The sequence below is a fragment of the Athene cunicularia genome, assembly GCF_003259725.1.
Source record: "Athene cunicularia isolate RWA chromosome 1 unlocalized genomic scaffold, athCun1 chr1_part1, whole genome shotgun sequence".
Taxonomy (NCBI): domain Eukaryota; kingdom Metazoa; phylum Chordata; class Aves; order Strigiformes; family Strigidae; genus Athene; species Athene cunicularia.
The window spans coordinates 26,498,905-26,521,686 of NW_020799091.1; the positions used below are offsets into that span (position 1 = coordinate 26,498,905).

The 22,782-nt window shown below is 38.5% G+C and overlaps 1 protein-coding gene across 2 annotated transcripts; it reads right to left on the reverse strand.

Moving 5' to 3' along the window:
• Positions 1-1,487: 1,487 nt before the first annotated feature.
• PROSER1 (proline and serine rich 1) lies at positions 1,488-22,776 on the reverse strand. Of its 2 annotated transcripts, none has more exons than XM_026851702.1 (13): positions 22,331-22,776; positions 19,214-19,279; positions 18,439-18,507; positions 17,894-17,988; positions 15,950-16,043; positions 15,326-15,436; positions 14,541-14,624; positions 13,620-13,698; positions 10,511-10,606; positions 10,345-10,389; positions 6,332-8,093; positions 5,532-5,679; positions 1,488-1,819 (listed from the first exon to the last, which is right to left on the reverse strand). In XM_026851702.1, the coding sequence occupies exons 1-13, from the start codon at positions 22,373-22,375 to the stop codon at positions 1,814-1,816; spliced, it is 2,700 nt and encodes an 899-aa protein (XP_026707503.1). In that variant the 5' UTR covers positions 22,376-22,776; the 3' UTR covers positions 1,488-1,813. The 2 variants fall into 2 exon arrangements, with proteins under 2 accessions (XP_026707503.1, XP_026707493.1); XM_026851692.1 differs by lacking the exon at positions 1,488-1,819 and adding an exon at positions 2,588-4,203.
• Positions 22,777-22,782: the final 6 nt, after the last annotated feature.

Genomic DNA, 22,782 nt, shown 5'->3' on the forward strand with positions numbered 1-22,782 from the left:
TATTGGCCCCAGATGGGTCATTCAAAGCTGACTGCTCTCCAGAGAATCCTTTTTCAGCTTCACAGAGAGGAAACTACACCATTGAAAGGGTGTTTTAAATCACAGTGAAAACTATAAGCACAAACAGCTTGCAACACTAGGACTGACATGCTTATTGCAATACCCTCCCAAATATGTGACAATATCCATCTGAAGTAATTTGTAGCATTTTCCTCTGCTGAGCTGTGAGATCAAACCTGTTCAAGACAGATGCCTACTAGAAGGGCAGCAAAGGTGAACAGTCAGAAGAAAAATGTGCCTAAATTATTTCAGAAGCAAAAGCATAATATGCAAAACTACTCCAACATTTTTTTTATTTTAGATCAACTCAATTTTACTGAAAATAACTTCATTCCAAACCATTTCAATGCCACAATCTACACAGCTGCTTACACCACCACACAGATGAGCAAAACACATTAAAATCTAACAGAAATAATTGCTCCCCGTTGTTTATTGTTAATTCCCTGAGGAGCCTGTAAATATATCCCTTGAAAGGTGACTAAAGCAGATGGTGTTTTTATGTTCAGGAACATCCCTGTATTAGTTTCTCTGTGTTAACTTCAGCTGCACTTTTATTCCCCACATCAAATATGTGAAAGGCAGGGCAATCTTAATCCTTTCTCCCTGGGGCTATAGCAGTGCGTGTGGATAACTCATGTCCCAGTGTGCTATAAAACACTCAGAGAGCAAAATACATGAGCACTCTAGGGCTAAACAGAGACTTAATCCTACAGACCAAGCACCCACTTCAAAGTTTGTTAAAACCAGTTTACATACAGCCATTTCTAAACAGTGCCAATCCCAAAGGTATCAAAAAAAGCCATCAGGCAGTCTTCACGTGACATTTGTACATAACAAAGCTGTAGGTTTCAGGTTTTTTCTGACCTGTAATACTTTCCTTCCCATGCACTGGGCTTTGGCCACTCCTTAAAGTGGAATCTAGTCCTTTCCTGAACCTGAATTCTGCCTAGACACTAGCCTATTTGCTTCAGGCTTGTCATTCCTTTCCCCCAGATTAAAATTTATAAGGGACAGGACACAGAGAAGATTAACAGCACCATCCTACTGCTTGTAGGTACATCCCCATATTGCTCCTTCTCCTTGTGAAATCGTCATCAGCTTTCAAAAGCTGAAGATGGGGAGATGACAGGAGGCACCCCTTTGGCTACACTTTGCTAGAGCATGATTAAATATGACAGACGGTCAATCAAAAGGATTGCTCCCATCTCAATCGAAAAAGGAAGGCAATATGCAAGAAAGAACATTCACACTATGGCAAGTTTCCTTCCAGGCTCAGCCAAAATCAAAATATTCACTTGCAAATGAGAGGAAGAGTAGGACAGAAAATTGCTCTGTTTCTCTCATATTAACTACAGCTGCAATCAAAGCACTTGAAATAAATATTGAAACTTGTATTTGCAAACACAATCCCAATACATTCTTTGTTGTTCCAAATAAAGACTTTATTTCAAAGAACATTTCACTACACCTCACCTCCGCAGTCTGTCAATGCAGTGGAAGTATAGCAGTTAATAGGCAATTTGAAAAATGAAAAAAAATCAGTTAGTCCAGAATTAAAGTCATACAGCAACAACCCTTTCCCAGCCCAGGCTCAGTGTAAGATCCGGCATGGTTTGTCTCAGGAGCAGAATTTTCTCTGGCTTTTCAAAAATGGTGCTCAAGTAAGCATGAAAGAGCTCAGAACAAATCAGCCCCCTCAGAAATTCCAAGGCTGGGTCACAGGAGTTTGCTGCAATGCAGAACACAGACTTTATTCCTGAAGAGAAAAAAATTAATAAAAAATAATTTTACATCAGGAGAAATATTTAAGAAATTGAAACTTACCTTAATCCTAACTACTAGAAAGTTCAATTTACAAAATCCTGCTCAATATGATTCCGTCAAAAACAGAAAGCCCATTCTAGACAAAAAACCTTGACAGTTTAATGCTTCTTAGGCTACTTTCACAGTTCACTGATTATGAGCTTCTGTCTAACACTACACCAGCTGTGCGTGAAATACTCTTCTGCATAGTGGCTAGACACCACTTAGCAAGTACACTGTTTCTCCTTCTCCAACTGATCTACAAAGCTACAAAGAACAAGTCATGAAAAGAATGAGAAGGAAAGTATAATGGAAGATGGTAAAGTTTTCTTCCACAGATTTCTTAAGTCAAGATATAAGGCACTGATTTTAAAAGCAGTTCAGAGTGGAAAATCACTGGAATTCAACGCATTTCACAAAATAAAAAAATGTGAAAGTGCAATATGTTTTTATCTTTAGTTTAAAGTAATATGTAAATTTGGTTATTAAAATGCAAGACTACCCAATTGCTGACAAAGTATCAAGGACACTAAATTTTTTATCTAAACACTTCATAGAGTATTTCTATTGCGACTCTTTAGGAAACCAATTTTATAATTCAGTATATGATTCTGCATCATAAAGAGACAGCATAAGCAAGATCAAACATTAGGAAGTGTCTTAGTAAAATCAGGTTTATTCATCTCTATTTTAGACAAATATGTAAATAGTCAGCAAAGACTTTCTGCTATGACTGTAAACTTTTTATTTAAAAAAATTGTGTTAAAAAGCAATACAGGAATTTCCATTAATGTTCTAAAAAAGTTTGTTCACATCTTGAAAGAAAATACATTAGCAACATCTCCCAGCAGAATTAATCTTTAAAAAAGTAAAACTCTAGCTGCAGAGCTTTTCTACAGTATAGTATTCTCTACATTTTAATTTAATCACAGGATTGAATATCATTTATCTCTATTTTTTCTAGATCACGATCAAGAGTTTATCTTAAATAGATGATATTCAATGATGTGTTACACATTGCCACAGGTACTAACATTATTAGAAGAGTGCACAACTGAATTTCACTAACAAAGCAAGACCTTTTCATATGCTGCGTCATAACCCTTCCTAACCACTATAGTTAATTTAGCTATATGCCTTTAAAATCATGTACGTTTTCCAAGGAAAAATACTAAAAATTCCATGGTCCAAATTCTGCTCCCACTTATATTCACAGGATAACATAAGCACCATCAAGTTGTGGTTTACAGCTGAAAAGCACATAGAGAACCAGTGAATTGATGAGTATAAGGGAGAGAAGAACTTGACCCATGTCTGTAAACATTCACAAAAGTCTGCAGTTGAAAGTGCCGGATAGGCAGCCTATCCGCAGTACAATTATTTCATTCACAGAGAGGTGTGGGGGCAGGGAGAACGTTATGGAACATTATTTTAGAGGCAAATTAAAAAGCTTTTATGTACTTTGGAAAGACATATTCTCAGCTAGCTAAACCATACTCCAATAAAACATAATTCACTTCTAGTCAAATACAGTACAGCATCATTTCCTAGCTCTCCTGTTCAGATTCAGACAAGGGAGTACTCAATTCAGCAGCAAGCCCATGACAATATTTCAAAACATAAGAAACCCCCCACACCCCTCTGATCTAGCCTCCCCTTAACATACTGCTGATGCTAACAGGAGATACTCACACATACGAAGAAAGGATCCAAAGAACCATAAACTGACCTTTATCCATGCACACACAAGAAGTGTGCATCTAGACAAAAGATCGTCTACAGCTTTAAGTATCATTTCAGTCTAGATCTCATTCTATATTAACCACATATACCATACAAAACATAACAGGATAGGTGCTTATACACACTATTAAGTATACTTGTTCTCCCCATTCAGTTTGACAGCCAATTGCTCTATTTACATAAACGTCTGTTTGAATATTCCTGATCCTGTAAGACACCAAACATTCAACTCATCAGCTAAAAGCAGAGTCAAGGACGCTCAGCAATTCACAGGATCAGACCCTGAATCAATTGAATGCCATCACAGACTAGGTTTGACATCTGACACAGCCTCCTGAAATCATTTACCCTCATGTTTTCCCCCGCTTTCCCCAATTCAGACTATGCTCCCACTAACGCAGGGACAGCCTTCAAAGCGAATAGGATCAGGCTCTGTCAAGCAACCACTGCAGTCTTTAAAATGTCTGGTATTTATTGCCATCCACTCTGGGGCAGACTTGTCTGCAATGAAAATGGTGTTCCTGGTGTTGACGGATAGTTAGCAAAACCTTCAGGCTGAGCTGTATAGTTCTCCAGAGCAGAAGCAGAATGTGCCTTCAAGGAAGAGAAGAAATTAAGAAACAGCACTTGATAAAAACCAAGAAACAAACAAACAAAAAAAATCTAAATAAAGCAAAATTTCAAGCACAATACCAGTCCTACTCAAGCCAAACCAAACAAAGTATAATGTAAAGTACACAGAGAGATGAGCGAGGCACCTATATGCAGATGTTAAACCACAGCGCAACTATTGCTCTGAAATACCAGAGAATGAGGAAAGCAGTTGGATTAAGAGGAAAAATGAAGAGGTGTTAATGGTATTTATTTTCCAGTAGAGTAAGCACCACCTGATTTGAAGGCACAGCTTAATCATGAGCTGTAGTATTTCACTGACTTTCAACTTCATCTTCACTGCTTGAGTAGTTAAGTGTTAATTGTAGTGACTGGAACTTGTAAACAAGAAAACTGTCATTTCCCCAATGCAATCTGTGTACATTTCTACAGAATAAATTCCTGAACCGTAAAAGCAGCATGGCCTAGATTAAATAATTTGCTGCTTCTGATCTAATTCCCCTCACATTCAACAGATATCTGACAATGTTCTGCATATTGAACAGTACTTAGACACATGCTTCATTTCAAAAACCAATGTGTCACAGAAGAGAGAAAACATTAATTCAAGACATTCAACTGCCTTTCCTTTTTTTGTAAAGAAGGACAAATTTCCTACCAGAATCCTTAATCTGTACAGAGGTTGATTTTAATAAAAGGCAAACTAAACATCTAAAACCAAACTCTGATGATAGTTTCACTTAAGTAGGTTGATGACTGAAACAAGTTGTTTCATGGACAAGAGAGATGATGAAACTACATTTACCTAAAGCCACCTCAAGCTTGTATTACAACAATTGCATTTGTGGGAACCATCAAGAGAAAGACACAACTACAGCAGACACAAATTCAAAATAATCTGATTGCATGTGTAGAGAGGCCTCCATAACAAAGCGGTTTTCCACAGAAAAGTTTAAGTATTAAAATGTCAGACTGGAACTGAGCACAAATTTTGCAACCACATGGTCAGCTCATTAGATTTAACACAAACAGAGCCAAAATTTCACTTGCATGTCTTTTCTATTTTCTTTCACACCTCCTCATTTTACAAAGTGTTTTCAGAAAGGGATTGATCACATTCATAATGTCCAGAAACACTGCACACTGGCCTTGAGTAAGTTTTCTTTATCATCATCCTTGTAATCAGTTCTCAAACAGGTTAGCGGTTTTAATCATTTACTGACTTAAACTAATACCAAGAAGTTAACATGCAAGTACATGCTCAAGACAATTACTGGAAGCAAAACAGTATTAACAAATAGGCATGTTACCTGTAGTAGTGCTGACTGTGCAGCCGCACTATGCTGCAATTCCTGTAAGGAAGACTGTGCGGCACCTTGAGGAAAGCCAGGGATACCAGGGAGAGATAAAAGACCAGGAAAAACTGCATTTCCCGGTGTCTGTAGTCCAGAAGTCAAGCTGAAAGAATGTCAAGATGTGGCTATTATTAGGGAACATCTGCATCATATTTATCCTATGTTTCTCTCTCGCTAAGCTTATGTCTATATAAATTATAAAAGCACCTCTTCTTCCAAACCTCATAAAGGCCAGTTTCCAAACAGAAGCCCAGTCTCTGCCCACTTATAAATTATTCATGCACAGACAAACCAACACTGTCCGGAGAACACCTGAGAAGGGAACTCAAATTTTTGTCCTTTGTCTGTGTGTACAATTTGCACACAAAAAAGCTTTACAGACAAAAGTTAATGCCGAGTACTTCCTTAAAACATAGGAACATCTAAGATATTGTCTGGTATTACCTGGATGTGTCAATGGATGCCCACGTGGAATCCATTCTTGTAAAAGCCTAGAATAGTAGGTGCCTAGTATCCTCATTTGGGAAATAAGATCACTCAGCACCTCACTGGATTAGACTATCATAACAGGGACTACTGAGGACAACCTATTTAGTAACTATGCTATCAGTTTCTAAAACAGGTGGAAATCTACTGGTGAGCTAACTTTAAAAATTAACTGTAATTACTGTGAGTGAAAATAACATCTATGCCTAAGGTGTTTTGCTCAAGATAAAAAGAAATGGTTCTGACCTCCTTCAGAAACAGAAACATACCCAGCCTGTGCAACAAGTGCAGAGTTGAAGTTTGAGCTAAAGGCCGAGGCAAACCCTGGCAGGACCGGAGCCGGAGATGGGGCTGTGGCAGCTGCCGGCAATGGTGCAACTGCTGCTACTGCAGAAGATGCCTGGAGGCCAGGGAAAGAAGGGAGAGCAGGAGTGACAGAGGGTGTGTTAGAGACAGGAAAACCAGGGAAGGATGGGTTTGATGATCCCAGAGGTCCCTGGGCAACAGAAAAAAGGGAAGGGACGGCACTGGACAAGTTAAGCGAGAAGGGTGGAGCAGAGACTGTTGCTGAGGCGGCGAGTCCTGAGAGTACGGCGGCAGTGGAACTCACATGAGGGGCAGACACGGCTGAAGCAGTTGTAGACGGAGTAGCTAACAAAGACCCTGGGAGAGTGACGGGTGGTGTAAGTGCTGGATTACCAGTAAAAGCAAAGTTACTGGTTAGAGACGTAAAAGGAGGAAGTCCATTGAACACAGGGGCAATGGGAGTAGAGGAGCCATGTGGGGCAAGGGAAATGGAAGCCAGAGAACTGGAATTATTTAGAGGAGCACTCAAAGAGGAGAGACCTGATAGCGCTGGATTCAGGGAACTGGGTAAACTGACTGGCACTGAAGCTGCTGAGGTGTATGCACGCCCAAGCGCTGACAGTCCTATAGTGCCATGAGAAGGGCCAGCCGAATGAGAAGGACCTTTGAAGGCTGAAAGTGTAGGACTCATGGGTTCAGTTTTGACCAGAACTGGGATACTTGTGGCAGCTGGGGCTGATGAGAGCTGCTGATCAGAATTAGTAGGGCTTGTGCCATGCAAGAGGGAGGCTGATGAGCCACAGTTGATGGGCATAATAGATGGCGAAGTGGTTAATGGTGACTGTGCAGGCAATGTTGGAGGAGTGGAACTAGAATTGGCTATGGATGGGGATGGAAGACCTGGAAAAATGGCCAGCCCAGGTGTGGAGGAACGCTGTGGGGTGGGGGTGGCTGATGGAGTGTAACATTTGTTGACAGAGGAAGTTGGAGGGTCAGAGCTTTGATTAGCAAGAGCAGATAAAGAAGCAAGCTCACTTGTCATAGCAGAAGGTAAAGCAGATGAGCTGATTAATGAAGTGTCATTTGATGTCAGAAATCCCTTTAAGACAGACAAAATTGGGTTAGGCAAGCTAAGTGAACCAGGAATGGTAGTGGCAGGAGAATTAGCAATTGTAGATGGAACAGGACTAGAAATCCCTTGGGCGTTGGGTGGCAAGGACAAAGGGAGGCCAGCAAAAACTGATGACAATGGAGTGGGATTATTAGCAGAAGCAATTGAAGAGGTTGCAGAAAACGGGAGGCCAGCAAATGGTGCAGTAGCAGATGCGAAAGCTTCACTAGGCACAGGTGTGGCACATGGTGTGCAAGAACCCTGTGGAGCTGGCGCAGCAGTGGGTATAGAAGCCAGTCCAGAAAAAACTGCAGGGACAGGGGTAGAGGTTGCACTGTGAACAGATGTGACAGGAACACCAGGCAGTGAAAGGGATTTGATGACAGTAGGGGTTGGGGTGGATGGCTGAGATGTATGGATGGAAGAGGAGACCTGTCCTGGGAAAACAGGAAGGACAGGGGTAGACATGTTCATCCCAGAGATGAGTGGAGTTGCAGGTGCTAATGGATGGCTTATTGCCTTGACAGGTGATGGGGTAGGGACTGGAGTAGCAGCAGGTGTTGAAGGATTAGAACCATGAGGAGTAAAGAGCTGATTCGCTTGTGCAGAAAAAGCTGCAAAGAAACAAAACTGGTAAGAATACTTGAAACCGTCAGAAATGTTTGAAATCAACACACATTTTATACAGCATTTCAAAATATGATACACAGGCAACAGCTAACATACAATGTCTGTATATAAACAACGAACACTGAAGCCTACAAAAACAAGATGGAAAGGTACATACAAACACATCACACAAGTTGTACATCATGTAGGTTACCACTCCTCTTTAAAACACTGTGGCATCTGCTACCTCTTCATGATCTCATGCAAGACAGTCAGATACTCAAATATATGCTGTAAGAATGTCTAAGTGATACAGGCAAACACCCTCCCTCTGGTCCCTAACATCTGACAGTACCCAAATCAGCATCAGGTCACCTGGGCTCCTCTGCATCCACTCTCACTGAAGGTCAGAATTTCCTTCAGAACCAGTTAATTCAATGTATCATGATTTCAGAGAAGTTTAGTCAACAACTGAAGAAAGCTGATTTCAGGTGCTGGTATTTTTCTTTCCTTCAAAATCAGGTCATTTTCTTCACTGTATTTCCTTCAGATTTTGATTCTAAGAAGGTACACTTTAAAATTCAGGTATCACACTACAGTATTAAGCTAACATTGGCACTTGAATTTATCAACAAATATTTCTGTAAATCTTTAGTCAGGTGTCTATAATTGAGGCAAGCACCTGGCACTAGGAATATCAGCTTATATCAACCCTACAAAGTCAAAGAGACATCAGTCAAGCTGGAGGAAAACAGGCAAGCAAACTGCAAATGGGGATGTGGAGATTAATGGAAAGAAGCTGTGTTTATGAACACTGGCATATCATGAGCTTCGATATGCCTCTATATAGTTTCCTGCAGAATATGAATGTGTTAATCATTCCTCTCAAACAACCCTCATGCTTTATTTTACTTTTAAAATAATCTGTTCAACTGTAAGCAAATCACTGATCCAACCAGTCAAACTCATCACCTTAGATTTCTCTCTTGCCCTAATTCTACATATCCACACATAAACCCAAGAACAGAACCTTTAAAATCTTGGACCTAAATTGATATGGCCAACTCCTGGATTATGTATCTTGAAACTCTAGAACTACCAAGTTTGCACACAAACTATTTCTTTCTGCATATTCTTTTCCAAAAACCTAGACCCAGATTGCTTGGCTCTGGATTCTGCTCTTTCCTCATCCTGTTTCCAAGCTGAAGACTGTCCTAAGGATCACAGTTGTTAATCCTGACAGCCAAGATAATCACCAGAGAAATACCGCTGCAATAGAACCCAGAGCTGTTACTGAATTTCTCCTCCTAAGAGAAGATTTTATTCCTTACACTGTATCCATTTAGCTGTATAAACTATCTTTTAAAAACATACACGCTTAAAGGGGTATATATGAATAAAGTAATTCTTTGAAACAGCAACATTTATGTAGAATCATGGGCATAGAGGAGAAAAGAAAATACATGACCTTCCCCCCCCTCCCAAGCATTTACAGGAGCTAAACTTCTGGTCCTCCTTTTATCTATTTTGGGTAGCTGTTAATATGCCTAACTCAACCATCACTAGATTCTCCATTTCTGCTTGTCAAACCTAACAAAGTATTATCAAAGGGTTTGTGTAAGTAGTTCATAACAGGATTTATTATGATGATTTTTCTAAGTCTACAAAGTGTATGAAGTACCACACAGAGACAAAAAAATATGCACAACTCTCTCTTCTGCAAAAAGAATTGCACTTCAAAGGGTAAGACAAAAGTGCAGGTAGACATAGTTGGATGTAACAGTCTGGGATAAGACATTCTACACACGGATTTCAACGAACTATAAATAAAGAATCTGCCTCTCTTGTATCCCTAGATTCCCATTGCAACTAATGTATGAAATTAAAATGTGAATGAGTTTTCAAATAAATGTCCAGAGTTTTAACAAGGGCAAAGTTATTATTGAAGTGTTTCAGTGCACTACATTGCAAAGCATATTTTTAGTAAAAAACATGATTTCTCACATACTTATATGCTGGACAATAGAAAAATTTAATGAATTAATGTAAAAGGCTGAATTGTAATGTTTCAATGCTTCTAAGTGACAAATGCTCGAGATTATTTTTTTCTCAACTCTCAAAGGATCCTATTCCAACAGTAGTTAAATACTTAAGAGGCTTATGCAAGCCCCACTAAACAAATATGTTGTTTACATTTTCTGAACAAATAACAAAGATACAATCAACACAAAAATCCCCTGTGAATTTGCAATTTACCTTGATTTTGGGGAGGTTTTGCCTGGCTGGAAAGGTCCTCATTTTCTAAACGAAGAACAACAACTTGTTATTTAAAAGCAAATGAAACTCCAGCAGTGAATGATGCATTCACAACAATGAATCAGAAAAAATACCATCAACATTTTTAAAGGTATGCATGCTTTACCTGATACCACTTGATTAGCAGTGTATGTTGTAGGAGCTGGTAAGCCTGGAGCTATGACATTAGCCATTGGAACTAAGCCAGCATTGTTGTAAGCACCTAAAATAACAAATGCAATACACATCTCAGTTGTTAGAAGAACCCATATCTCAATGAACCCGTGTCTTTTCCTTTACAAGCACCTTTTTGAACACTGTAAGATATTCCTTAACGAAAAAGCCAGAATAGTTAATCATCCAGGCTGGATACTGGCTTTTGCCAATGTCTGCCTGAATGACATGCATTGTGATCCAAATTTTAGCAAGGGCAGTTCTCTTGAAAGAGTCTGAAAAAGTCAAGTTTCAATTGCTTTCAATTCCATTTTGCCTGAAAAACTCAAAGGGGAGGAGTGATTCAGAGCATCTACATCATCATTTGTTCTTTTTCTATTCCTTAAATCATTTGTTCTTTTTCTATTCCTTAAAGGCTGTTACAAGTCTTCATTTAACATTAAAGCCTTAACAAACAGAAGAGCCAAGCATACATCAGCAACCATGACCAGCCCTCTAACACTAGTCAGAAAATTCAGAGAAAAATGTCCCATCTCAAAGACTTAGTCTATCATTCATCAGTATTTCTTTAAATGTTAACAAATTCAAGTGGGTTAGCAAATTATTTTTATATAAATACTTACTGCACTTGATATTAAAAATATCATTTTCCTTCCTTATTCTTTGGAGCAACTCAAACTGTTGCATTGCCATGATATATAGTTCTGATGAAGAACATCAGAATTTAAATCACAGGAACATAAATACACTTCACAGTGGTCCTGATTGAATATTTTAAGAGTATAAGAACGTATTCTTCATGGGAAAAGGTAGCACTTGAACAATACTCAAAATACAGTAATTTTTCATACACAAATTCTCTCTGATTTCACACTTTCATAATAGTTCTACCTAATGTTAAGATTTCTTGCATGACAACTATTAGCTAAAAATCAGAAAAGTCACAATCTTTGGGTCACCCAGGAAGGAAATGCTAAACCAATACATATAAGAGGCAGAAAACAAAATATTCTGACCATTGCTTGAAAGCAATCAAATTCAATAGTTTCACATTAGCATCTGCAGTCTCATTAAAAACATTTTTTATATGTATAAATATACCATCAGCTATGAGTTCTGTTGTCACAAGAGGATTTTTTAAAAACCATGTTGCGGCCTAATAAGGCCCTGGAAACCTCAAAAGCTATTTCATATCCTAGAATGTACTAATACTTACATCCAGCCACAGGCCAAATTTTGTGCCCTAACTTACTTTGGGTAGCATTTATTTAATATAAATCTAAGCTAGCCTGCAAGTTTCCTATATAGCATTTATTTAATATAAATCTAAGCTAGCCTGCAAGTTCTGGAGAGCAAGTAATTTCCAGGGCACAAATCATCAGACTTACTTTAGCCACTAGTAGTGCATATTTTTCCGAACAGACTACAGAGAGACTTGCAAACATCAAGTCAGTTAGGTGACTTAACCTTCCATACGTATGCTAAGAGCTCTACCACACTTTCTCATCAAATACCTTAAAAACTCCCCAAAAAAACTAACATCATTGAAAAACAAGCTTCCTAACCAGAACACTCCTTGTTTTGCAGTACAGAATTGCAAGATTAGAAAAAGCGTTCAACTGCTGCTCAAAAAGACCAGTCTGACTACACAGGTACTCCAACCTCTTCTTCCAAAGAAACATGAATTGCCATGCTCCCTTCCAAAAATGTCTGGGAAAAAAACAACTGATGCAGTGGAGCAAAGAGAGAGGAGTTTATGAATCACAGAATCATCTAGGTTGGAAAAGACCTTGAAGATCATCCAGTCCAACCATTTACCTATCACTGATAGTTCCCAACTACACCATATCCCTCAGCACTAAGTCAACCCAACTCTTGAACACCTCCAGGGATGGGGACTCCACCACCGCCCTGGGCAGCCCATTCCAACGCCCAACAACCCCTTCTGGAAAGAAATGCTTCCTAATATCCAGTCTAAACCTTCCCTGGTGCAACTTGAGGCCATTACCTCTTGTCCTATCACTTACTACTTGGTTAAAGAGACTCATCCTCAGCTCTCTGCACCCTCCTTTCAGGGAGCTGTAGAGGGCGATGAGGTCTCCCCTCAGCCTCCTCTTCTCCAGACTAAACACCCCCAGTTCCCTCAGACGCTCCTCATACAACCTGTGCTCCAGACCCTGCACCAGCTCCGTTGCCCTTCTCTGGACACGCTCGAGTCATTCAATGTCCTTTTTGTAGTGAGGGACCCAAAACTGAACACAGGAATCGAGGGGCGGCCTCACCAGTGCCAAGTACAGGGGTCAGATCCCTTCCCTGTCCCTGCTGGCCACGCTATTGCTGACACAAGCCAGGATGCCATTGGCCTTCTTGGCCCCCTGGGCACACTGCTGGCTCCTGTTCAGCCAGCTGTCAATCAACCCCCCCAGGTCCCTCTCTGACTGGCAGCTCTCCTCATGAAGGAAGACTCAATCTTACCTAAGGCACAAGGTTAGGAATAGTCAAACAAAACAGAGGAAAAGGCAATCACTATGTCCCTTCTGAGGCTGAGATCTACATACCTACACTTCTCTTTTAAGAAACTGTTTTCTCTCCACTGTGATGGAGAGAAAGTAAAGCTGAAGGCAGCTAAGAAACAGATTACCATACTTCAGCAAGTTCTTACATATTTCTACCCAATTCAGGGCTATGCCTGACCATATCCTATGTTTGGTACAACATACCTGTCAAGCCAAAGCCTGAGTGTTGTTCAAATATTATGACACAGCTCTAGTCTTGTCTAACATGCACAATGCCTCCCATAAACGAAATATTTTGTCATCACAACAGGCTTGTGTATTTTTCTTATGATGTGGATGTTGGAAACAGAAGGCAATATACTCCTCTTTTTATCAATTTTGCAGTCATGACAGGAAGAGATAGAAACTGGTACCCAGAGCATGCTTAGGAAGCACAAACCAATTTCAGATATGATCATGGTCAGAGATACTGACACTTGACACTTGTTACTTAAAAGGCAAATGGATGAAACAATAGCATTAAGCTAAAACACATAGAAGCCTTACTTGGTGCAATAGTTGCATGTGGCCGACATGGTGGGATGGGGTATGGAACTGGTTTGTGTGGATTGTAGGTTGATGGAGCCTACATAAACAAAAAACAAACGGAAGAAGCAATAGTGAAAGCATTACCTAATGTTTCTCAGACAAAATGCTAACATTCAGATACTACTACAGACAGCTGTTCTTCACTGGAAAAATATTTTATATCAAATTTCTTCATAATATCCATAGTGACTGCAAATATTTCACTCTTTCTGAAAAGAATGAAACAAACATCACTAGTATACATTTAGATTTTAACAGTCCTGAGCACAGGTGGGAAAGGAAACTCCTTCCTGCCTTGTAGTCTCCACAATCTGCAGTCTTGGACTGACTTCTCATTTTAAAAATTTAGCACAAATACTTATGAAGTTATCTGTCCCTTTAAAATAGTATTTAGTGGGAAAAATTTCATAATAGAAGTGAAAATAAAACATTTGGACAATAAAGTAGTATCAGGTTCATTGAAAGTTTGTCCCATGTGCTTAAAAATTTTGAAACACAGATCAGCTGTGTTGTTAAGAAACAAGAACCTCCTTATAAGGCACTGCTGTAATTCAATTTTCCAAGATGTAGGCTTTTTTTATGTTCATGTGGGAAACCCTCAGAGACTGTAATAAAAAATTGCACATATTTCTATCTAAAACTTCCACTACTAAATGACTACTAAAAATGTTTTCTCTTCTGCTACTGTAATTTAAATTCTGCCTTTAAATGCACACACATCGTATGCACTAGAGCATCCTATCCTCCACAGATATAAACCAGAGCTTCTTTTCAAGTTAAATGCAACATAACAGCATTTTATATCAAAGCCTCGTTGGATTGGCTGGTTAGATTTTTTTTCTTAAAAGTTTCACTTATTTATTCATTTATTAGACATACTGGTTTGGATGGTCCGAGTATACGGGCTGCTATTCCCTTTCCTTCATTAGTACATTCTTCTGTGTCTTTTTTGATAGGGGTTCCCTGAAACAAAAGAAAATTAAACTATTAAGTATTAATTTAGAAGTAAATTTTGCTACAGAATTTCTGCCATTTTTTTTTAAACTACATTAAAGTTTTTGAATATTCTGAAAGTGATACTTAACTGTGTTAGGAAAAATAAACTGTGTTCTAGGTTTGCAAAATGGTAACAGCCTTCCAATAGCTTGGTTCATAACACTGAACTTTTGTGAAGAGACACATATTAAACACACCATGATTCTGACACAATTAGAATTCTACATTTTGATTTGTGGACATGGTAACTTACATTTTTCAGTCCCTTTAGTGTTCACAGGAAATACTTAACATGATTGTTCATGAAATACACTAAGATCAGCAGTAGTACTGTACTAACCATATTAGGTCATCTTCTCAAACTACCAGTAAGGCTCTTTACACCTCTCCTGATTCTGCCAAATATTGCTAGAGATTACCATGCTTTCCTTAGATGAACAACGTCTTATTTATGCAGTAATCTTTACTTGAAGCAGCATAGAAAGGATGGGCAAATAAAAATAATGCAAGTTCCCTATAAATGTGGAATGGGCTAATGTAAAAAACCCAAATCATTGCTTTTTGATTCCACTCCTCCTTGCACATATATGAATCCTGGTTTTGGTTATACTATAATGAACCCTAAATCAAGGATGCTATGAAAAGCAAAAGCACGGTGTCATGCTTACGGGGAAAATTCCATTTATGCGGCTTGGTTTGCCTTTGGGATAAGGGTTGCCAGGAATCATGCCACAGGATGATATCATAGCATGAGGAGCCTTACAACCCGTTTTTGAAGCCTGCAAAATAATCAAGAAAGGACATTATTTGCAATCAAATTCAATGCTTTAAAGAAATTAATTACTATTTCATGACATTTAGACTGAGTGAATCAACCTCCATGGAATAACTCAAAGCTGTCTCAAATCTTCTTCACAAATACTCCAAATAGTGTGAGCTTCTGCCAAACACCCCTTTGTTTTGAATAACTCTATACTCGGACCACCTGTACTTCTGCTGAACTTGGGGTTAAGCACTTGCTGTGCTCTAAGACAAATGTAGACTGTTTCCTTCAGCATTACTTGCAATTCTATGCCCCTTTTTCCACAGGACCCTAATGCCTGAGAGAAACTTCCCTTTTTTTTTTTTTTTTTTTGCATCTGTATTACATAGCTCTTAATCTTTTTGCAGCTGCTTCTTTCAGCTTGTCTTTCACCAGTAATTCCCAGAAGTCCTCATAGTAAGTCCTGACCCCAAGTAACCATAAGGATGGAAACAATACAGAATCAAAGATACTAGAGTATCTTGGCTACCTGTTCAAGAATTCTTCTGCATCTTTTCTTCTCTGACATATTAATTCTGAACAGATCTTCAATAAGGCGATAGTTCTGAGCATCAACGATGTTGCTATAAATACAGACATCGACAGACAATTACTGTCACTCCATATGCTGATCAGAAATGATGCACTACTGAAAAGTGATCAACAGTTATTCAGCCAGTACCCAACAGTACATTAAAAAACCATAATTATCTCTAATCATTTTACTGTTGTTATTATTAAAGTAAAAACCCCGGGCTTAAATATGGACTTCATACCTCTGAGAAAAACATGGTATTAGAATTAAGTATCAATATAGAACAATGAATGACAATGGCTAAACTTTATGGCAAAAATAACTAGGCTGACAAAATGAACAGTTCGTTAAAAAGCTTTAATTGCTACTAGCCCACAAATCCCAGCACAGCAGAAAACCAGCAGCTACTCAGTTCACCACTGTTTCTTGCTAGACTGGTAGAGAAACAAATTTTCATCTTATTTACTCTAGAATGAAAAAGATTAAACTCCTAGCAATACTCACATGTTCTGCAGAGCTAGTGAAACCCCTTGCATAGATTAAAAAAGTAACCTTCCTTCCTCCTTTCCCCAAAATAATAGCAGACACACCAAAGAGAACAACAAAATGTGCAAGTACAAGGAGAGTAATGCCTGATACTGTCTTTTTCAAAGACCCTCATCAGAGCACCTTTACTGCTGTCAAACATTACTTGCTTCTTTCAAACTATTGAAAATATAATACAGCCCCAAAAAGGAGAACTTCTCAAAGAAGGATATGAGAAGAAACAGAATAAGCAGAATGTTGAACAAAGACATGAAAAACACCTCAAAGAATGGTATTAACATGTGAATGACCTTTCAGCTTTGTTCTCTAGTTCTGATTAGCAAAGTAAGTAGTACACAGATTTGGGGTAGGATTTCTATAACATGACTCCCTTATTATGATCTTGCACTGTAGAAATTCAACAGCTAAAGAAGCTACCATGCCTTCCTCCCACACCAGATGAAGTGCAACAACTAAAGAGTCTCTGAGCTCCAATCTCATTTCAAGAAGCCAAACAGGTTAGTTTAATGCACCACTGAATTTCCTTCAGGCTATCCTGTTTTGTTTCACTCTGAAAAGAGACTAGGAGCATTCACACAGCTTAAAGCTCAACTCTGAAAGCAAGATCATGTCTATATCCTCAGTCTTATTTGCTTTATGGATATTTATATAATGAATTTATGTACTTCAAAATGTTCAAGCTGGCTGTAATATATAGCATTCATATGCAAGGCAAACATAATGAAAAAACAACATCAACCCAAAACAGAACACTTCATATGATAAATCCCCTAAACCAAGCAGAAGAGTTCCAATATAAATGTATGGAAAATGTAGGTCCTTTGAAGCAGCTGTGTTAGTAAAAAACCCCAACTTTCTGTGAAAACATACATTTATCATATCTACACATCTTTTACAGACACTAGATCTGTAAATGAAATATGTCCATTTAAGAGATGTATCTATTTAAGTAATTTTTACATATGTAATGCTTAGAGGGCTTTTCATTCAAATGCAAAAGGATCAATTCCCAAAATACCCTGGACTCAGGCCTTTTACATTTCAGTGAGCAGAAATAAGCTTAAGGCCATCTTCATTCTCTACAACATTTGAAGGCCACTGTAAAAAATACTGGCAGTGGCAGTTTTCCAGCAGGCAGAAGCCCACGTAGCAGCATGCTCAAGACTCAGATGAACTACAGAATTCTGCGCAATGTCTAATTCTAATTCTTCTTTTTACAGTCCTATCAATAATGGATTCGTGCTTTACCCTAACTGGCCACAGTGTTTCCTTCTGAAAGTATCTTATGTTTATATATTGAAACATTAGTAAAAACAATACAACTTACAGAAATGCAACATGAGAGATACTTACGAAGCTAAGATTTCAAGGGCAATAAGTTTATCTTTACTGAAGGTGAAGCAGTTGAGAATATTAACCATTTTTGATGCTGGAACTGCCACTATTTTCTGACAAGTAAGCAAGAAAGAGAAAAGTGTATATAAAATAAGACACTACAATTATTTTAAACCAGGCATGCTACTCAGTAACAGCTTCATATCATGTATTAAATATTTTCTTCCTCCCCCTGTGAAGACTATGCCTTAAATGCTGAACAAGAAACCGCAAAAAGCATGTGCTAAAAGCAGAGAAATTAGGAGCGTTAACAACAGTTTAAAAGGGCTACATCAATTATTCTGGTACACAGGAAAGTAAAGTCTTTTCTGACTTTAGTCAGAAAAGATACCATGGTTAAATGTATGACATTTCATATTTTGATACCACTGAAAGAGATGAAGAGGAAAAGTTTGGAAATTAAAGAATAGACCAACGCAACAGTCACAAAAGTAGACATCATAAAACTAAAACAAGATTCAGAAGGCAAACTTACTCTAGAAGATTATGCCACAAGAACTTACATGTTGTAAAGCCTTTATTGCCTTGAGCTGTGGTTCAGCCCAGGAAAAGTATCTCAGTAACTCAACAACCTGCAACAGAAAGGCCTTCAAATTAATCTTTTATATATATTTTTAAATTATGCTAACAGTATCAATATCATCTTTACATTTCTGGAGTATAGTGGTATACTGCTAAAAAACATGTGTCTCTGATGTTTGATTACATCAGTGCCTACCAGTATCTACTGTTCTTTTTATTTCTAATTAGGCATCTAAAAATTCTATGTTAAGAGATGAAGTTCTTCTGTGAAAATATTTAAAATAGATGCTTGCTCCTCTCTATATATTTGCATATATGCACAATTGTCACAGTATTAACATAAAAAAATATTAAGTCTTTCTGAAAAAGCTTATAAACATACAATATCTCAGATTAAAAAAAAAAAAAAAAAAAAAAAGAGAAACAGGAAAAAACCCTACATAGTATCAGAATAAACTGGGATAGTTAATACTATATGCCAGTTTAGAAAATACATGCAAACTAAGTCTAAATTTCATGACAATAAATTTCTCCAATTTTCCCCACATAAGAATGAAAATGTAATTATTTTGATAACAACTTGGAACTATTTTTAGCAGTTTAATGCTGATATAATAATGAGAAATTAAATCTCAGTTAATAAATAAAAAAGCTAATATGATCAGCATCGGTATGACTGGAGACCCTGTCTTTCTGTATTACTGCATACACAGAAACAATAGGTCCCATTAAACCCATTACAATGTTGGCTTTTACCTGTTCACTAGAAAAGTATCCATGAACATACTCAATAGCTTTTAATTTGTATTCAGTCAATACGGCCTAGAAGATACAGGAAAAAGACACGCAGTTAGTCCCTCAAAAATTATAGCACAACCATCTGCTAGACTAATCTATTAATCTAAAGAAATCTGACCTTACAAAGTGACATTTGCATCAATTATACAGCAATATTTCTAAGTATCCTTAGATAACTGAGAGAACAATGAAAAGCAGAGATGTAATTTAACTCGTCTATTAAAAAAAATTTATTTAATTTTGCTTTTTTGTTTGAAACTGAGAACATCATCACTCTTCTTTTGTCTCAAAGATTTAGATCAACTTTACATGAAATAACGTAATACAGTTGATTATTTATACAATCTCTTTGTATGTTTCCTGTAAAATAATTAGCAAAGCACTTTATTTCAGTGAATTATGAAGAGACTGGATAACAAGTCTGTGCAGACAGAATTAAGTATACAATAAGGCTTGCTCCAGAGCCTGATGTTCTCTTAGCATTACCTTCCTGTAGTTCAAACTTTAATACAGTCATACAAAACAAAGGAAGCAGAGTAGTTTAACGCAGTACTGGCCACCACTTTTGACTTAGTGGCAAGGCAGTTTTGTTGATAACCACATGGGCTACCTATCAGCCAGGGCTTCCTCACTCTCCTCATACCCAGCTCACTGATACAAGATATAAGGAAGACAGGCAACCACTGAATTCCTGCCCCAAACTGGTGCAAACACCTTCCTTCCCCTGTTTCCAAGGCCCCCGCCTACTGCTAGCTTTCACGCTTATTCACAAATCACCTCCAGCTTCACCCACACACCCATTTCTATCTGCTTCCCAACAGCCCTAAAATCTACCCCTACTCCTTTTTCTGTGCTTGGTCCTCCACACAGACAGACGTGAAATTCTCCATGACTGCAACCTGACTGTGAGGAGCACAGGGGCACAGAAACCCACCCGCATACTGTTGAGGCAACCACCTTCCTTTCTGTACCTTACTAAGAGACCAACACTACCAGACATGTTGAAAAGAACTTCTCTGTTCAGGCTCATTTTTCCTCCTCTCCCTTCTCTCTTCATGTATTCTGGAAAAAACTCTGGTATGTCATATAGCAACCTCTTTACCAAAACGGCACTCTTCCTCCTTAAATCAACAACTGAATGATTTTATAGTAAAGAATACAAACAGAAAGCACTGCTATGTTTACTTATGAAAAAATGAAACAAAGCAAACGAACTTTATTTTGTTAAAAATCATGAGTACGTATAGGAAAAGATAGAACTAAGCTACACATTAGGACATTTAAAAAACTGTTCCTGATAATTGTAGGACTGCAAATGGAACACACCAACACTTGTGAATCATGTAACAAAGAAGGTTCTACCACAGAGCTAGAAATTAAGATTAAACAAAGATCTAGCAACAAAGACACAAAATAAGCATTTGGAAAATGAACATTACACTGCAACAGCACAGCTATTATTAATATGGCACAGCAGTGATCCTTAGATCAACAGTAAGTTAGGTTTACAGGAATACAGGCAGATAGCATACAGAAAACATAACTGCCTAAAATCACATGTCAAAACCCTTTTGTCTGAAGTCTTTAGTAATCACGGAGCGTATTCTGAAGGACTGCACTGCAGTAGTAATATTTGAAACATTACTCCCTCCAACCATTAAATCCCAGATAAAGTATTCGTGTGCAAATTGTTCCTTGATCTCCTTCCATAAGAATTCTTAGGTTGGGAGGGAAATCCACACCCTGAAATATCTTAGGCTGTCATGTTTTCAGTTGGTTATGCAGCATGGAACCTACCTGTTTTATAAAAAATTTATGACCATGACCTTATGCAAAAACGCTAGTAAGAGCAGTTGCAATAACAAAGATTCATCCCTGGGGCTTTTGTGCACAGTGGTTTATATCTCAGTATGTCCCATAATAATAATAATAATAGAACTGCAGCCATCGTGCTGAAGAGAAGCTGAATTGAAACTGAACTCTGCAGCACCCAAGTCCAAATAAAGAAAATGACCTCTTCTAGACAACACATCATAAGAAAATACATTTATTACAAAAATGTTATGGATTTCTTTTCTGCCATAAGGCAAATCTTACCCAAAACACACCCTTCATTTTCACAGTGACAGCTTTACCAGGATACTTACCTGTTCTACTGTGACATTTAAATCACCTCTGCATAACTACAGCAAAATACATCATCCCATGTTTGTTATTCCAACACAAGACAGGAACCATTAATCTCAGTAGTTCTGACTTTTTCTATCCTTTTCCACTTCCGACATTTGAGAAGCCATCTGACAACTAACCTCAAGCTTTCCTGTTAAAAGCAGGCCTCTGTGCAGAAAGAAACAAGACCTGTCAGACACCAGGAAGCCTAGATTTGTATCTTTGCTTCCCACAACTAGCAGGTATTTTCCTCAGTGAGTTAACACGAGATGCACAAGCACAGTTCACCGCACACATCAAAAACCCAGGTTTTCACAACCTGGAAGAAGGTGTGCACACGCTCATGAGCTGTGGGAGACGTGGCTTGGAACAAGGCATACAGAGTGCAGCTTCGAAAACAGCCCTCTCATGTCGTATTTGTGTAGTGGATCTCCTAAACCATCACATAAAAGGTGGATGTCTCACACTGCAAGTCCCTGTCTCTGGTCAGGCCAAGCAAACATGGCCTCTACCACCAAATAAGAGATACTTGGCCATTTTGGATTTTCTTCCTCACCTTCTCTGACAGTGAAAAACCCGTGAAAAACTTGTTCAAGCACTTATTTCAAATGAGCACTCTTCAAGCACATGTTGCTAGCTCACTGGTAGCAGTCTGGGCATTCAATCTGACTTTTCTGAGAAAATAAAAACATCTCAGAGAAATCATGTCACAGCAGCTTTACACTGTTATATTCGACACATAAAACCTAGAATACACCAGCAACACAGGATTACAGTACTTCACACTGAGGTAAAATTTACTCTTTATTGAACCCTGAAATGATTATTAAAGGCAAACACATAACCTGGTGTGGAGGAATATTCTACCATCAAATGGTTAAACTAACATGCAAAATTAAAAGTTACCTTTCTAATTTCATCCAGCACGGTTTCAAATGATTTCTTATCCATCTTTATTAGTGCATTCAATGCAGACACTTAAACATGGAGAGGAAAAAAAATATCCAGGCCAAAGACTTAATAGTCTTTAAGCATACAGAAAAAAGAAAAAAAAAATTGATAAAAAAGAGAAGCAAGACAAGGAAGGCAGCATAGGATCTTCTCAGCCCCTGGGAATTTAGCGCCGACGCCTTCGCAATGCTGGACGCAATGCAAGAGACAAAGGCGAACAGCCGGGTGTTGCTCGCCGCCTCGGAGGGCACCCGCACACACTCCCTGCCCGTTCCGAGGCTGTCCTCGCCGGCGAAGGGAGAAGGAGAGCTCGAGGCTGGAAGGCGGCGGCAGCCCCGGCCCCTCGGAGCGGCCGCACAGCAACCCCGCAGCGCCGCTCCCTCAGCACGCGGCGCAGAGGCCCGGCC